The sequence below is a fragment of the Mytilus edulis genome, chromosome 14, assembly GCF_963676685.1.
Source record: "Mytilus edulis chromosome 14, xbMytEdul2.2, whole genome shotgun sequence".
Classification (NCBI taxonomy): domain Eukaryota; kingdom Metazoa; phylum Mollusca; class Bivalvia; order Mytilida; family Mytilidae; genus Mytilus; species Mytilus edulis.
Genome location: NC_092357.1, coordinates 46675987 through 46692358, shown reverse-complemented (window position 1 = coordinate 46692358; position 16372 = coordinate 46675987). Strand labels below are relative to the sequence as shown.

Below are 16372 nucleotides of genomic sequence, written 5' to 3'. Positions count from 1 at the left end.
TATCTTTAGTGTCGGGCATGTAAAATGGCATAATAATAAACTTCGGCAGAATACTTTATTCCAGTGAGTGTGGTTTGTTAAATATTATAATTGTTTTTTCGTTTCGTGTTTCTTTTTATAAGCTTAACACATGGCTATAGTTTCTACTTTAATTTTTTCCACATTTTATCCCCCGATTCCTATAACAGATTGGGTTTGCACATGGTTAACGACCTTACGGTGACCTGTGGATGTTTTTATCTTAGTGCTCTAGTCTCCGATGGAAAGTTGTCACATTTACAACCTTTTTATTATCTATCATATCTTTTTGAAAAAACATAATCAAAACACGGAATATGACTTTTGGATCTATTTTTGTGTCATGGAAGACATTCAAACACGACTTTACAAGAAGATGTATGTTCTAAATTAAAAAAACTGTATTATTTCATATTTCAACGGTAAAAAAAGGACCATGATGTATTAATGCATGACACAAAATCTCCGACGACTTCATAACACAAGACGCTACAACGTTTTCATTTGTGCTGTTCATATCAGAAAGAATCGCGGCGAGGATTAGGACCTTGATCAGAAGGTTGACTTTCACACAAGTACAACACAATACAACCTTATATCAGCGGTTTAAGTGGAATTCTTTACTAGGGGTCAATGCTCTCAACTAACAATATATTCTGTAAGGAGTCAATTGCTGCAGGAATGCGGTTGTTTGTTGATCGACATTTTATCACGTGACAATGATGATAATGACTTCTTCAACCTAATTGCACAGCCAATTTAGTGTATAAACAAAACAAGGTAGCTTAGCAAAGTTGATATGTAATGTCCGTAATTAAAGATACAACATATATATTGTGTACAAAACAAAAAAGATAAAGAAAAACATATTTTTCAAAATGGAAGAGTTTTTCAAAATGGAAGCGTTTTTAAATACATGGCTGCTGATGATAGTGTTGACAATAGTACTTCTGCTCATGTAAGTTGCGTTAATACTCTTCAATTACCGAGAGGGCAATCATGCATACTTTTCCCGTTTGAATGGTTTTACACTAGTAATTTTGGGGCCCTTTATAGCTTGTTTTTCGGTGTGAGCCAATGCTCCGTGTTGAAGGCCGTACATTGACCTATTATGGTTTACTTTTTTAAATTGTTATTTGGATGGAGAAAGAATATTCATGAAATTCCGAGAGTGTGCATCTAACATTATGCATGTCATTGACCAGTAAGATTAAAGTCATGTGGCACTTCAAATTAAGAACACATGATATATACATGTTTTTAGATCACCTGGCCCGCAGCCAAGTGAGCTTTTCTCATCACTTTGCGTCCGTCGTCGTCCGTTGTCGTCCGGCGTCGTTTGTTAACTTTTACAAAAATCTTCTCCTCTGGAACTACTTGGTCAAATTTAACCAAATTAATCCAAACTTGGCCACAATCATCATTGGGGTGTTTAGTTTTAAAAGTGTGTCCGGTGACCCGGCCAACCAACCAAGATGGCCACAATGGCTAAAAATAGAACATAGGGGTAAAATGTAGATTTAGGCTTATATTTCTGAAACCAAAGCATTTAAAGCAAATCTGACAAGGAGTAAATTGTTCATCAGGTTAAGATTTATCTGCCCTGAAATTTTCAGATGAATTGGACAACCCGTTGTTGGGTTGCTGCCCCTGAATTGGTAATTTTTAGGAAATTTTGTTGTTTTGGGTTATTATCTTGAATATTATTATAGATAGAGATTACTATAAACAGCAATGATGTTCAGCGAAGTAAGATTTACAAATAAGTCAACATGACCGAAATGATCAGTTGACCCCTTTAGGAGTTATTGCCCTTTATATTAAATTTGTAACCATTTTTCGTAAATCTTCTCCTCCGAAACTACTCTGCCAAATTAATCCAAACTTGCCAACAATCATCTTTGGGGTATCTAATTTAAAAAATGTGTCCGGTGACAAGCAAGATGGCCGCCACGGCTAAAAATAGAACATAAGGTAAAATGCAGTTTCTGGCCTATAACTCAAAAACCAAAGCATTTAGAGCAAACTTTATTGGGGTTAAATTGTTTACCAGGTCAAGATCTTAGGTCAAGATCTATCTGTACTGAAATTTTCAGATGAATCGGACAACCCATTGTTAAGTTGCTGCCCATGAATTGGTAATTTTAAGGACATTTTGCCGTTTTTTGTTATCATCTTGAATATTATTATAGATAGAGATAAACTGTAAACAGCAATAATGTACAGCAAAGTAAGACCTAAAAGTAAGTCAACATCACCAAAATGGTCAATTGACCCCCTGAGGAGTTATTGTCCTTTATGGTTAATTTTTAACAATTTTCATAAAATTTTTAAATTTTTACTTACATTTTCCACTGAAACTACTGAGCCAAGTTCATTATAGATAGAGATAATTGTAATCAGCAAGAATGTTCAATACAAACACATCACCATCACCAAAACACAATTTTGTCATGAATCCATCTGCGTCCTTTGATTAATATTCACATAGGCCAAGGTGAGCGACACAGACTCTTTAGAACCTCTAGTTTTATTACTAAATGGTTGGTTTTTATCATAAACTTATATACATGAAAAAAAAATCTAAAGAAAATTCTATAATTTGTTCAAATTTAGCAGAAATTATTTTTTTTACTTGTTAGCTTCAAGCCAACAATTCGCGGACATGTTTTCCGTATGCAGTTGCCTCTGTGCGACTTTTCTCGTAAAAAAAACAGAGATCGTTATACTCGAGTGCGAAGGGGAATACCAAATTTGCAGAGAGAGTCAACGATTTACTGTAACATATATAAGGAAACTGATGGGAAAAAAATCTTTCTTCATAATATAACTTTTTCATATTTTAGGTTTCGGTATGATTAGACAATAATCAACAGTGAACGGTGTAATCATTGAGGTTCCCATTGAAATCACTATTATGTTCCGTTATCTTTACATTTCAGTTATTCTGCATGTAAAACAAGTGTTCTAAGAGGTTTTCCTGGTCCTCGTCCAATACCATTTCTGGGTATATTACCACAAATGATAAAGAAGGTAAGTTTACGTTCAAAGCAACTGCGTAAAACGCAAACAGTACTGTATGGACCGAAAGCGAATATTCTGGACAAAACAAAATTTTCTGCAATATAGTTAACTGAAAAGCACTGAATGTTCCGCAAGAAAATTGTCTGACAGGACTTTTTTGACCGTACGTAAATTGTTTAATAGAACTGAATTTTCCGCAACATAAATGTCTGAACAGTTCTGGATTGACCGCAAGCTAATTGACTGGATATAATTGATTTGACCGAAATATTATTGTCTCCACAGTACTGAATATACCGCAAGCCAATTGTCTGAACAGTACTGAATATACCGCAAGCCAATTGTCTGAACAGTACTGAATATACCGCAAGCCAATTGTCTGCACAGTACTGAATATACCGCAAGCCAATTGTCTCCACAGTACTGAATATACCGCAAGCCAATTGTCTGAACAGTACTGAATATACGGCAAGCCAATTGCCTGAACAGTACTGAATATACCGCAAGCCAATTGTCTGCACAGTACTGAATATACCGCAAGACAATTGTCTGAACAGTACTGAATCAAACGCAAGCGAATTGTCTGAACAGTACTGAATTGAACCCAGCGAATTGTCTGAACAGTACTGAATATACCGCAAGCCAATTGTCTGAACAGTACTGAATATATCGCAAGCCAATTGTCTGAACAGTACTGAATATAGTGCAAGCCAATTGTCTGAACTGTACTGAATATACTGCAATAATAAGTTCATTGTTCAGATTTCAGGTGTTAAGATAAAAATGATAATTTAAGACTTATATTAATTTACTAGTGTGTACCTACAATGGTGTCATAATTGTTTTTAAGTATGTACTTTCTCATGTCAATTATGTGTGATCTAAGGAAATAAATATAAAATAATATGAAATATAATTATAAATCATAAATTGTTTCTTTTACAGGGATTTCATGGCTTAGATATAGAATTGGTTAAAAAGTATGGCCGTGTTGTTGGGTAAATAAATGTTACATCTTATTTCTATCAAAAACGACACATAACAAAGAAAACTACAAAACTAAATACAAAAAGTTTACAAAAAGATTAGAAAAGATTAAAAGAAAATAACGCAAAAGCATAAAATCCATGAAAAAATAAGGACAATTGAAAGATGAAAAAAAAAATTGTGTTATCCATAACTAAGCAGTAAGTAGAAGTGTTCAAGTTTATTAATAAAATTAACGGTATCAATTTTCTTGCACCAGATGCGCATTTCGACAATACATGTCTCTTCAGTGATGCTCGTGGCCAAAATATTTGAAATCCAAAGCTTATATAAAAGATGAAGAGCTATAATCCAAAAGGTCCAAAAAGTATAGCCAAATCCGTGAAAGGAATCAGAGCTTTGCATGAGGGAGATACATTCCTTAATTTATAATAATTTCTATCCTTTTGTAACAGCAAATTTTAATAACACAAAAAAAAATCCGTTAAAAAATTTTCATGCCAGTACCGAAGTACTGGCTACTAAAACGCTTGGAAAAGTATTTATTATTCACAAAGTTATCTTTTAAAAAAAGGCAACCGCAACGTTGATATATATCCAATGTTTAAGGTTGTATGAGTATTTAAGTAGTTGATATCCTTTACAAGTAGAAAAATGATTAACTTGCATTATGTTTTGCAGGACTTACGTTGGACATTTTCCGTCCATACTCATCTCGGATCCAGATATGATCAAAGAAATATGGGTCAAAGACTTCAAACATTTTTCTGATAGGCCAGTAAGTTTTATCAGTATCCACGATTTAGCTTTAGTGTCATTCTGGTCGAACAAATTCGAGATGATATCTTATAAACAAACAACACATATACTGTCGAACCTCGTTTAGTCGGTTGTGTCGAAAATTTTGATGAGTCGAAGTAATTTCTTGGTCCCGGTAAAATTCCCGTTTCATAAATACATATATCTCTGATGATTCGATCGGTTGAATCGAATTTTCGGTTAAGTCGAGTAAATATAATAGTCTCGTCAATGCCGAAATAAAGTAAATTAACCAGTATGTTATCATTTCGAAAAAATAGATTTCGAAAGATGAATAATAAAAGATGAAAATTAATATCGGATGTTTTCCTTATGCAATCATTTTCATAAAAGATTAAAGCTGCGTAAACTTGTTTGTATAATAGTATTTCATACACAAACAAAGCATTTACATGTACATCAGAATTTAAATTAAACATCTGGGTCACTCTCATTACTGTGCCGCTAGTTTCTGTTAAATTCATGATTTGACTGTTTCAAGTGGTACTGTAATCTTTTGTTTCTCGTTTTCGTCCGACTGAAAAGATCTAAGTGCGATGGAGACAACTCTCAATTCACAATTGGCAAAAGTAAACTGTTATAGCTCAAAGTACGACCTTCAACACGAAGTCTTGGCTCACACCGAACACCAATCTATAAAGGGCCTCAAAACTAGTGTAAAACCATTCCAAAAGGAAAACCGGTCTAGTCAATAGAACAAATGACAAACGAGAAACACTTATGAACCACAGCAACAAGCGACAGCTACTGAACATCAGGTGAGTATTTAGAACCCACTTCGGACAATTTACTGTAACAATTTCTTTTTGTATCGGATGTAGAATGTAATACGAATTCTCATTTTAGACAGTACTTAATCATTTGTATTCACAGGAACTAGCCTACGCTGGAGAAATGGCCTATTCAGCAGTAACGTTGGCGAAAGGAGAACATTGGAAATTCTTGCGTCATGTACTCAGTCCTTCATTTAGTCCAGCCAAGCTAAAACAGGTTTGTTGCTTTTACAATAGGTTGAAGTGTACCATGGAATTGTCATCCTGTAGTGGATGATAAAACGTACAATTCAATTCATTTCGTTTCTCTTGTCAACAAATATAAGTTATAAGTATGTTGAACATTTATGTTGAATTATTCCTGTTCATATTTTTTCTGTACGATGACCATAGTTAACAAAGGTATAACTAGCTTATTCTTTTAATGGTATTCCAGTTATGAATGTATCTGACATTTATAATATTTTAATATTATTGCATGTTTTCATTTTACTCCAATATAAGATTAACATTTTATGAATTTGGATCGTCCGAAGCTTATTATCTACATGTAGTTGTAACTTCATCAGGAACGCTCTAAACCAAAAATGTAGATGCCAATAGTGTATAAGAGAGGATACATACCATTGACAAATAGTTATCAAAGGTTATAACTATCTAATAATTTGATACGCCAGACGCGCGTTTTATCTACACAAGACTCCCCAGTGACGCTCAGATCAACATAAATAGAAAGCCAAACAAGTTCAAAATTGAAGCGCATTGATTGAGGACGCAAAATTCCAAAACCTTGTGCCAAATACGACTAAGGTAATATATGCCTGGGATAAGAAAATACTTAGTATTTCGAATAATTCATACTTTTACAAACAGGAAATTTATAAAAAAGACCATATGATTGATATTCATGTCAACACAAAAATGGACATAAACAAGAATGTGTCCTCAGTACACGAATGCCCCACTCGCACTATCATTTTTCATGTTCAGTGGACCGTGAAATTAGGATAAAAACTCTAATTTGGCATTTAAATTAGAAAGATCATATCATAGGGAACATGTGTACCAAGTTTGAAGTCGATTTGACTTCAACTTCATCAAAAACTACATTGACCAAAAACTTTAACCTGAAGCGGGACAGACGGACGGACGGACAGACGGACGAACGAACGGACACACAGACCAGAAAACATAATGCCCCTCTACTATCGTAGGTGGGGCATAAAAAGAACAGATAAATCAATCTTAAGTCAACTTCACATAAAGTTGGAACATTAACTATAACACACTCGCAGAATGCAGTTGACTCATTGATTGTCTTCAGATGTTCTCGTCAATCGAAGATTGTTCAGATCAGCTTATATCTCAAATGAAGAAACAGTCGCAGAGAAACAAACATGTAAACATGGAACAGTGAGTACGATTCATTCAGTGTATTTGTATTGTGAAAATAGTAACAAATTTTAAGATTGTGCTGCAATATAGCAGTTTTATAATTAAAAAAACAAATGCAAATAGTAAACAGAAATTATCACAAATTCGATTTCATCTATAGACGCCATATCTGTGTGTGTGTTACATTGTCGTTTGGGTTTTTGTTGCAATTTAATGTTTCTGTTGTTTCGTTGTTTTTCTCTTATAGTTGATGTGTTTCCCTCGGTTTTAGTTTGTAACCCGGATTTGGTTTCTCTCAATCGATTTATGACTTTCGAACTGCGGTATACTGCAGTTGCCTTTATTTAACCCGATTTTGTATTTTTAAATGTATGCTTTGTATTAATATGTTTATAATTTCGTAACATAACTGAAACCAATTTCTATCGATGTTCAGTATCTTTGTTACAGAATATGTCAGGGATTTTCTATGGATGTTATATGCGGAACAGCCTTTGGTCTTAAGGTAGACTCACAAGAGAATCCAAATAATGAATTCATCAAAATGGCAAAAGAAATGACAAGCTTGAAGTTCTCGAGTCCGCTATTTCTCCTACAAGGTAAGTTTGAAAGCTCATTCAGAACCCTTGTATTTGTTGGGTTTTGCATAGGCTTAAAGATCATTCGGAACCCTTATATTTGTTGGATTTTGTATAGGCTTAAAGATCATTCAGAACCCTAATATTTGTTGAGTTTTGCATAGGCTTAAAGATCATTCGGAACCCTTATATTTGTTGAGTTTTGCATAGGCTTAAAGATCATTCGGAACCCTTATATTTGTTGGATTTTGTATAGGCTTAAAGATCATTCAGAACCCTAATATTTGTTGAGTTTTGTATAGGCTAGATTTAAAGACTGCATGTTGCCAAATATAGTTGCCTTTATGTTATTGTGTTGTTGGGTTACGTATAATCTATTTTCCCTGATGAAAGTATATACTGTCAACATGTAAGGATTATTTCAGTTTACTTACATGGGTCTATAATGTAAGGATTTGACTTTAGCCTCTTCAGTTCTGTGTCATGATGTAGATTTTCAACTGGATATCGCAAACAATCTTAACTTTTACTTTGAGATGGTACGCTATATGTTTTTGATTTCACATTGATACGTATAGTATAGTGTGTATTAAATCTAATTGGAAGTTTCAATAAATCATATTGTCTTCCTTTTGATTAAAAAAAATTAATATCATTTCATGAAATAAGAATGTATTATACAAATACAAAATTTCAATTCTGGTATCTATAATGCGTATATTTACAACCACTGGAACGATGCCACTGCTGGTTAAGTTTTCATTCCTCGAGAGTATTACCAACCCAGTAGTCAGCTTTGTGTCGACATGCATTATCATTGATATGGTCATAATCATAAGTTAACTCTTTATAAAACTTTGAATTGTTGAAATACTAAGGCTTTTCTACCTCAGGAATAGAATACCTTTTTTTCGAGAAAAAAAATAGGAATTTTTGGTCCTCAATCATCTCTTTAACTTTGTTTTGATTCGAACGTCACTGATGAGTCTTTTGTAGACGAAGCACGAGTTTGGCGCAAATATAAAATTTCAAATATATTACAAGAATTTATTGATGAGTATATTAGACAGTACATGTATACTTATATACACAGATACAATAACAATATTTCATTTAAACGAGTAGTTCCGGGAAATCATAATTTACTTTATGAAAACATTCAATTCTTCTCACAGCATTCTTCCCAGAACTACTTCACGTTTTCAGCAGATTTGAAATTCGACCTTTTCCAAGTGAGGCGATAGATTTTTTCATGGATATTACAAAAACTGCAATACAGAAAAGAAAAGATAACAAAATGGTAATAATTATGCATCTTAAGATATACTACCTTTGTAGGGGTGACGAAGCCGGGGTCATGGGGGCAATTGCCCATCCTCTTGTTGCCAAAAAAGCCCAACTAATTATTGAAATTAAAAAAAATCAAATGGAAGAGGACATTGGCTAACTAATAGACTATTAAGTAGACTTTATGAAAGTTGTTTTTATTTTGCTTGTTCTACTGACGTTTAGAAATTATATGGCATTATCCCCCTTCCACTTTTCTGTCTTCACCAATGCCACTGATTTCAGGTGGATCATTGCATGATTTACTAACTACATACAATGAGAGCTAATTACATCTCCTCTTGGAATCAGTACCATACTAGAACGCAACAATACAGTCAAAGTGTCTTAAATTAGTAAAAGTGCTGACGATGATAGTTACAAATGCAGTGAAATGTCTGCAAAACAATTGTACAGAAAAATGTCGAGATGGTTGGATGCTATGGTTTTGCAGATAATATATCAACCATATTGTGGACACGAATGTCGACATGTTGATGTTATGTTCTTTTAAAATGACTCCTTTGTTTCTAGTCGGACACACGTGCAACAACTTTCGTTCTCAGTTAATATTGATAAAAGGCTTAGCTTATCCTGATCCCCGCGCTGTAACCGTTGTATAATTCTGCTTGCATGAAAAAAAAGTAAACATCATAAGAACAAACAAGAAGAAAATAAGCCAATAACAACTAATTAAAAAATCTTGAATCTGGGAGATTAAGATATCAATCAGTAAACATCCAATATAGTCCAAGGGATTTAGTGTACATATAAACATCATTCAAAAATATGTTTGCTTATTTATCAACAGTTGTCTGGGGTTCATATTAATCCATTATTAACACCAGCATAGCTATTTGATTACTATGTTGTACTAAGGTGATGTTTTACTAATTAATTATTTATTTTACTTACCGGGTATGTGTCTATTATCAGACAAGGCCAGACTTTTTACAGCTGATGATAAATAATTATAAAGGAGAGAGGGATGCAGATATTAAGAATGGTTCCCTTGAAATGTACAAGCAGCGAGGTTAGAACTGTATTTATAGATTCAAAGCATGGTGACAATCCAGAAATATTCTAAACAATAAATGACTTCAAACTAACGAAAGCGTGACTATAAAATAGTGGAGTAATTCCTCCAATTGTTTGCTTAATAAATTGACCAGTTCCTTTGTATACTCGTGACGAAAATGACAATGTTGTTATATTTTAGCCAATATTTACAATGCTTATCCGTTTTCATTGAAGATGTAGCCTGATTTTCTAAAAAAAAAATGGGTCTATCAATAATACAACAAAAAAACATGACAAAATCACAAAGAAAAAATCAAAATGATTGTAACCAAATGCCGGGGATGATGGCAGTTGCTCTGGAAGAGTAAGCAGATTATGTTCCTCTTGTGGCAACTGTCCTGATAGCTGTAATAGCAGATGTTATAACGCGCTCGTGATAGCTAGAATAACCGATGTTTTATCGCGCGTGCAACACACACAAGAGATATAAAAAGTTAAATGGTGCTAACTCTGTGAAAATCAACTATTTATATCATTGGATAATGCCATAAATTTAAGAACATCAACTTTTCTTTCAGTTGTACTATAATTTGCATAACAGTGTTTTAAGATTTGAGGGCATCAATGTTTAATGTGATGATCGCAAATATCTGTTTAATGGCCCATTAGGCAACCAGTATACTCAATTGCAACCATCAAATCGTACATTGAGCACCACAAATCTTCAAATTCAACACTGTTATCTCTAAATGTAATAACTATGAAGTTAAATTTCAGTAAGTAAACTTTTGCACCTTGATTAAAAAAAATATTCAAATTAAAATTCTCATTTGCAATCACACCACATATCCATTTAATATCTACACTTTTTCGTCTAAATCATTTCGAGTTCTACCTTTGATACATATTTTATATGTAGGTATAACAGAAACGGAAATCCTGGCGAACTCCTTGATTTTTTTCCTTGATGGCTATGACACAACTGCATCAGGATTAATTTTCAGCATATATCGTATGGCGGTTCATCAAGATTATCAGGAGAGATTATTCAAAGAAATCGACCATGAAATAGGCAAGGTAATTAGATATCCAACTATTTTTTTCTCGAGCGCCACTGATGAGTCTTATATATGAGCCTCCTCGTGGGTTTTGATTATGCGATTACTTAGCCGTTTTTATAGTGATTATTTGAATACCAGACCAAACATTTGATGAGTATTTGATTTATTGATAATCTAAGACTGTATATCTGATTATTTGATTATCATGTTTAAAAATATAATTAATGACTACGTGATTATATTGGCAAATTTTGTGATAATGTGATTACTTGGACATCCCCGTGAGGGTCCTCTTATATATACGCCTTGTGTATAAATGTGTAGTCCTGTGTAGCCTTTCAACATAGTAGCAGCTACATAGTTTTACGTAGATTTTAGTCTACTAAACGAGTAGCTATTCTGGCTGCTATCAATATGCTAGTATTGCACAATATAATTCTTATTTTAATCATATGAACAGTCAAAGCAAAATTATCTGGTTATTTAGTGTAGAAAATGTTGAGTTACTTAAAATAATATGTAATTTTATATACAAACATCTTCCTTAGTGAAGATTAGTTAAAGGAAATCTATGTGTGTATATACATTTGATTGGACTTAGAAAATTATATTCATCTGAATATCACAAACATACTAGCCGATTAAAAAAAAAAAATAATTGTTAAGATATATTATTTATTCAAATGTTCTCTTATATCCTTGAGGCATCGTCCCCTGGTATCAACTGCATTCAAGTTACCTATGATGCTTCCTTGTTTGCTTTTGATACAGGTAGGAAAGAGACATTTACACACATTTTACATGCCTATGGCCCATAAGGTATCGCCCCCTGGTGTCAGCTGCCTTTAGGAAACCATAATGCTTTCCTATTTGCTGCTGACACAGGATGAGTCATGGACATGTTTAATTTCTACTTTCTTTTTGGCTAATTATTATATATTTAATTGATCCAACTTTTTGTGTACTATACATATGTGGATATCTATTTTTCTTTTTGGGCTACTTGTTTGTTATCTATATCAACCACACTTGCAATAAAATGCATTAGTATTAAAAAAAAAAACATACTATAGATTCTTTGTCTACGTATTCTTTAAGAACTTAAAAAGTTCTCGTTTAACTTTTTTTTTTTTTTTATCTCATTGTTTGTATTGTATTATGAAAAAAAAATTATTGATGTTGTAATGTTTATGCCCTTTGGGGCCCATAATTGGAAAATAAAATATCTTATCTTATCTTATCTTATATGTAGCAGCTAGGCTAGCTATAGGTTCAATACTAGTCATAAATTTAAGTAGCACTATGTAGCCGCTACGATATTAAACGCAACCCTGGTATATTTGGCAAGTTTTTACTGAAGTTACCTAGATAATTAGAATTTGTTAATTTTCAAAACGATTTTCTTAAATAATTATTGAGGTTATTTTTAACCTCAAACTAATAAAATCCCAGCAACACACGAGTGTAAAATAAAGGAAACTCACTTTAATCATATCCTTTGCGTTACAGGATTCCCCACGTTATGAACAAATATTGAAGTTACCGTACCTTGATATGTTTTTCTGTGAGGTTATGAGAATGTATCCACCCAGCACTAGGTAAGTGTTCACAGCAAAAAAATAATAAACTGACTATGTTCACAAAATGATGTGTAAGGTGTAGCTTATTGTTGACCGTTGCTTGTCTAACAATGACTTGCACTAGTGCAAGTTTTATTCTAAGACTTAAAGTCAGTATCGTTTAAATCATGGTTTTGCAAAAAATACGAAAATAAAAATATAAAATACGGAAAGGTTGCTCATTAAAACAAAGATGGCGGGCATTTTCAAGAGCTAAAAACAACATACTGTCAATAATACAATACATATGTAAATACAGTAGTTCTCAAAGGAACCAGGATTATAATTTAGTACGCCAGACGCGCGTTTCGTCTTCCTAAGACTAATCAGTGACGCTCATATCAAAACATTTATAAAGCCAAACAAGTACAAATTGAAGAGCATTGAGGATCCAAAATTTCAAATAGTTGTGCCAAATACGACTAAGGTAATCTTTGCCTGGGATAAGAAAATCCTTAGTTTTTTTCGAAAAATTTAAAGTCTTGTAAACAGGAAATTTATAAATGACCACATTATTGATTTTCATGTCAACACTTAATCGCTAAAGTGTTGACTACTGGACTGGTGATACCCTCGGGGACGAAACGTCCACCAGCAGTGACATCGATCCAGTGGTGTAAATAGTTCTCAAAGGAACCAGGATTATAATTTAGTACGCCAGACACGCGTTTCGTCTTCATAAGACTCATCAGTGACGCTCATATCAAAACATTTATAAAGCCAAACAAGTACAAAGTTGAAGAGCATTGAGGATCCAAAATTCCAAAAAGTTGTGCAAGATCTATATGGTAATTATACAAGTAAAATTTGTAGTGAAATTAAGAGTAAGGAGCTTATTGATTGTTGTATGTTGTATGTCAAATCTGTATGTGTTTTGTAATGTGGAGAACTAAGTGTTCATATATTTTGATAGTGTTGACCTCCAGAAATCTTTTTGTTATACTAGTATATGGTTTTTTTTTTGGTTACTGTCTCATTGACATATACCCTAATTTTCTCTGTATTCACAAAAAAATATTACATAATCGAGTTGACCTGATGAAATTGTTTAATTTTAGAACAAACAGGAAGACTATGAAATCGGTAACCGTAAATGGTTACAGAATACCAGATGGCGTTGAAGTCACTGTTCCTATATATGCTATGCACTATGATCCTGTACTATGGCCGGAACCAGAATCATTCAACCCGGAAAGGTAGGCAACTCGGTAAATGAGTTCAAGACTGGTTTTTCATCTAAAATATCGAACATAAATAAGCATAGGTAATTTGGATACGAGTTTGTACCAATGTATATATTTATCTATAGTAGGTTGTTCAGCGATGGTTTCAACGCCAGTCTATTTCTAAAGGCATGGTAGAGAAAATAGGAAAACAATCATTGGCACACTCAGTTTGCACGCTTTGTTGTTAGTAATGGACATATGTCCGTAATCAGAATCCTGTAATTCAGTGATTTTCGTTGGTTCATATCTTTTATGTTTCTTTTTCATGAATTGGTGTTATGTTATAAATAACCGATGCTGTCAGTTTTCTCGGATTTTTTTAACATTTTGTCATGTAACTGATTATACGGTATTGATATTGCTCATTATTGAAGGCTTTCGATAATCTCTTATAATTGTTTACATGTGCGTCATTTGAACTCTGTTAGGTATTTTTCTTTTTGGCAATCATACCAAATCTATGCTTTCTTTTACATTAATGGTGACAGCTGATTTTTCTTTTATCACTAATCTTATAATCCTGAAACAATTTAACAAAATTTTTTTTTCTAGATTTTCAGCAGTTAACAAAGAAAAGCGAAATCCTTATTCATACATGCCATTTGGCCATGGACCTAGGAATTGTATTGGAATGAGGCTGGCACATCTAGAAACAAAAATGGCGATGGCTCGAATATTACAACACTTCCGGTTAAAACCGACTCCTGATACAAAGGTTTGCCATTTAAATGATTTATTGTTGACAGTTCATTTCTATAAATTTCCTGTTTACAAAACTTAAATTTTTTCGAAAAACTAAGGATTTTCTTATCCCAGGTATAGATTACCTTAGCCGTATTTGGCACATTTTGGGAGAATTTAGGGTCCTCAATGCTATTCAACTTTGTACTTGTTTGGCTTTACAACTTTTTTTTATCTGAGCGTCACTGATGAGTCTTATGTAGACGAAACACGCGCCTGGCGTATTAAATATAAATAATCCTGGTACCTTTGATAACTATTGAACTAAACTATCTGTTTTTACTGATTTTTTAAGAATAGATGAAGATAAAATATTATTGCGTGCGTAATGAGCGACTAGGATGACGCTGCATCATGAACTTTACAGAGGTTTAAATCGTGATGAACCTCATTTCAAATATTTTCAAAGACTTATCATTTTTGATTGATTTTTTTTATATAATTTTACCATATATATCATTCTTACACATGTGCTCTTTATTTACAGATACCAATAGAACTGGACAACACATCTGGAGGAATTCTCCGACCAAAGAATCCAGTTTATGTCATGATAGAACCTCGCTAAACTTTAGAAAACTTATTCCAGTCTCACTTTGTAAACCCGGTGATTTAACTGTTGTCATAATCAAGTTATATAAATATATCATGTATATTGTTTCGTGTTTTATCTTTAATTTATTATGCCGCACCTAGGGGCAATATGGTTTTCTGTAGGTGCGTCCGTTTGTTCGTCATTTCGTTCGTCGACCGTACGTTCGTCTGTCCCGCTTCAAGTTAAAATTTTGGCCAAGGTAGTTTTTGATGAAGTTGCAATCCAATCAACTTAAAACTTAGTACACATGTTCCCTTTGATATATTTTTTTCAAATTTTAATGCCTTATTAAAGTTTTGACCCCAACTGCACGGTCCACTGAACATAGAAAATAATAGTGCGAATGGGGCATCCGTATACTATGGACACATTCTTCACTGCATTTGTCTTAAATAAAAAAAATCAACATATATTTTTTGTTTGGAGTATTTTATTTAAAATAAAGAAACATGCGTGAGATTTGAATTATTGTGGACTTTCAATTTCTGTTAAAATAGACCACACAAGTGTAATCTGAACACCAAAATAACGTTGTATATATAGAAGAAGGAATTCAAATCATGAGCAATGCAAAAAAACCATTTAGGTCTATATCTCTAAGCAGTTTAATTGTTTCATAAATACATTGTATATACTTTATGTCAAATAGAGAAAGGGGATAACTCTAATCCTTCAATAAGTAATTTGACATATCAAATTTCCTATTTTGTTAAATCAAATTAATAAATTGTTATATCAAATAATTATAATCGGTTATATCAAATTTATAATTTGTTATATTAAATTTATAATTTGTTATATCAAATTTATAATTTGTTATATCAAATTGATCATTTGTTATATCAAATTAATAATTTGTTATATCAAATTAATAATTTGTTATATCAAATTAATAATTTGTTATATCAAATTAATAATTTGTTATATCAAACTGTAAAAAGAAGACTAGCATGGCTCTAAAAGGCTTCCGTAGTGTTGAACGTGTAGCATGAAAACGTGTGTAAATTAAACATGATAAAGACGCTAGAATCCAACAAAAACTGTTACAAATTACAACGATTCGTTCTAATTTTGTTTAAATGCCCTTTTGCTTTCCTTGAACTTTATAATAAACTTGAAATGTAGTATGCCACACGGTTAATTCATATATCCGTAATAATGGTAAAAGATGATGGATTCTTCCATGAAAA

General features: G+C 32.8%; 1 protein-coding gene across 1 annotated transcript; it reads left to right on the top strand.

The window, feature by feature from the left end:
- Window positions 1–790: 790 nt before the first annotated feature.
- LOC139503757 (cytochrome P450 3A24-like) lies at window positions 791–15267 on the top strand. Its single transcript, XM_071293626.1, has 14 exons — window positions 791–976; window positions 2961–3051; window positions 3988–4040; window positions 4711–4807; window positions 5722–5838; window positions 6946–7034; window positions 7467–7615; window positions 8770–8894; window positions 9857–9953; window positions 10860–11017; window positions 12511–12599; window positions 13679–13816; window positions 14399–14561; window positions 15075–15267. Exons 1-14 carry the CDS (start codon window positions 897–899, stop codon window positions 15153–15155), a joined length of 1527 nt encoding a protein of 508 aa, XP_071149727.1. The 5' UTR covers window positions 791–896; the 3' UTR covers window positions 15156–15267.
- Window positions 15268–16372: the final 1105 nt, after the last annotated feature.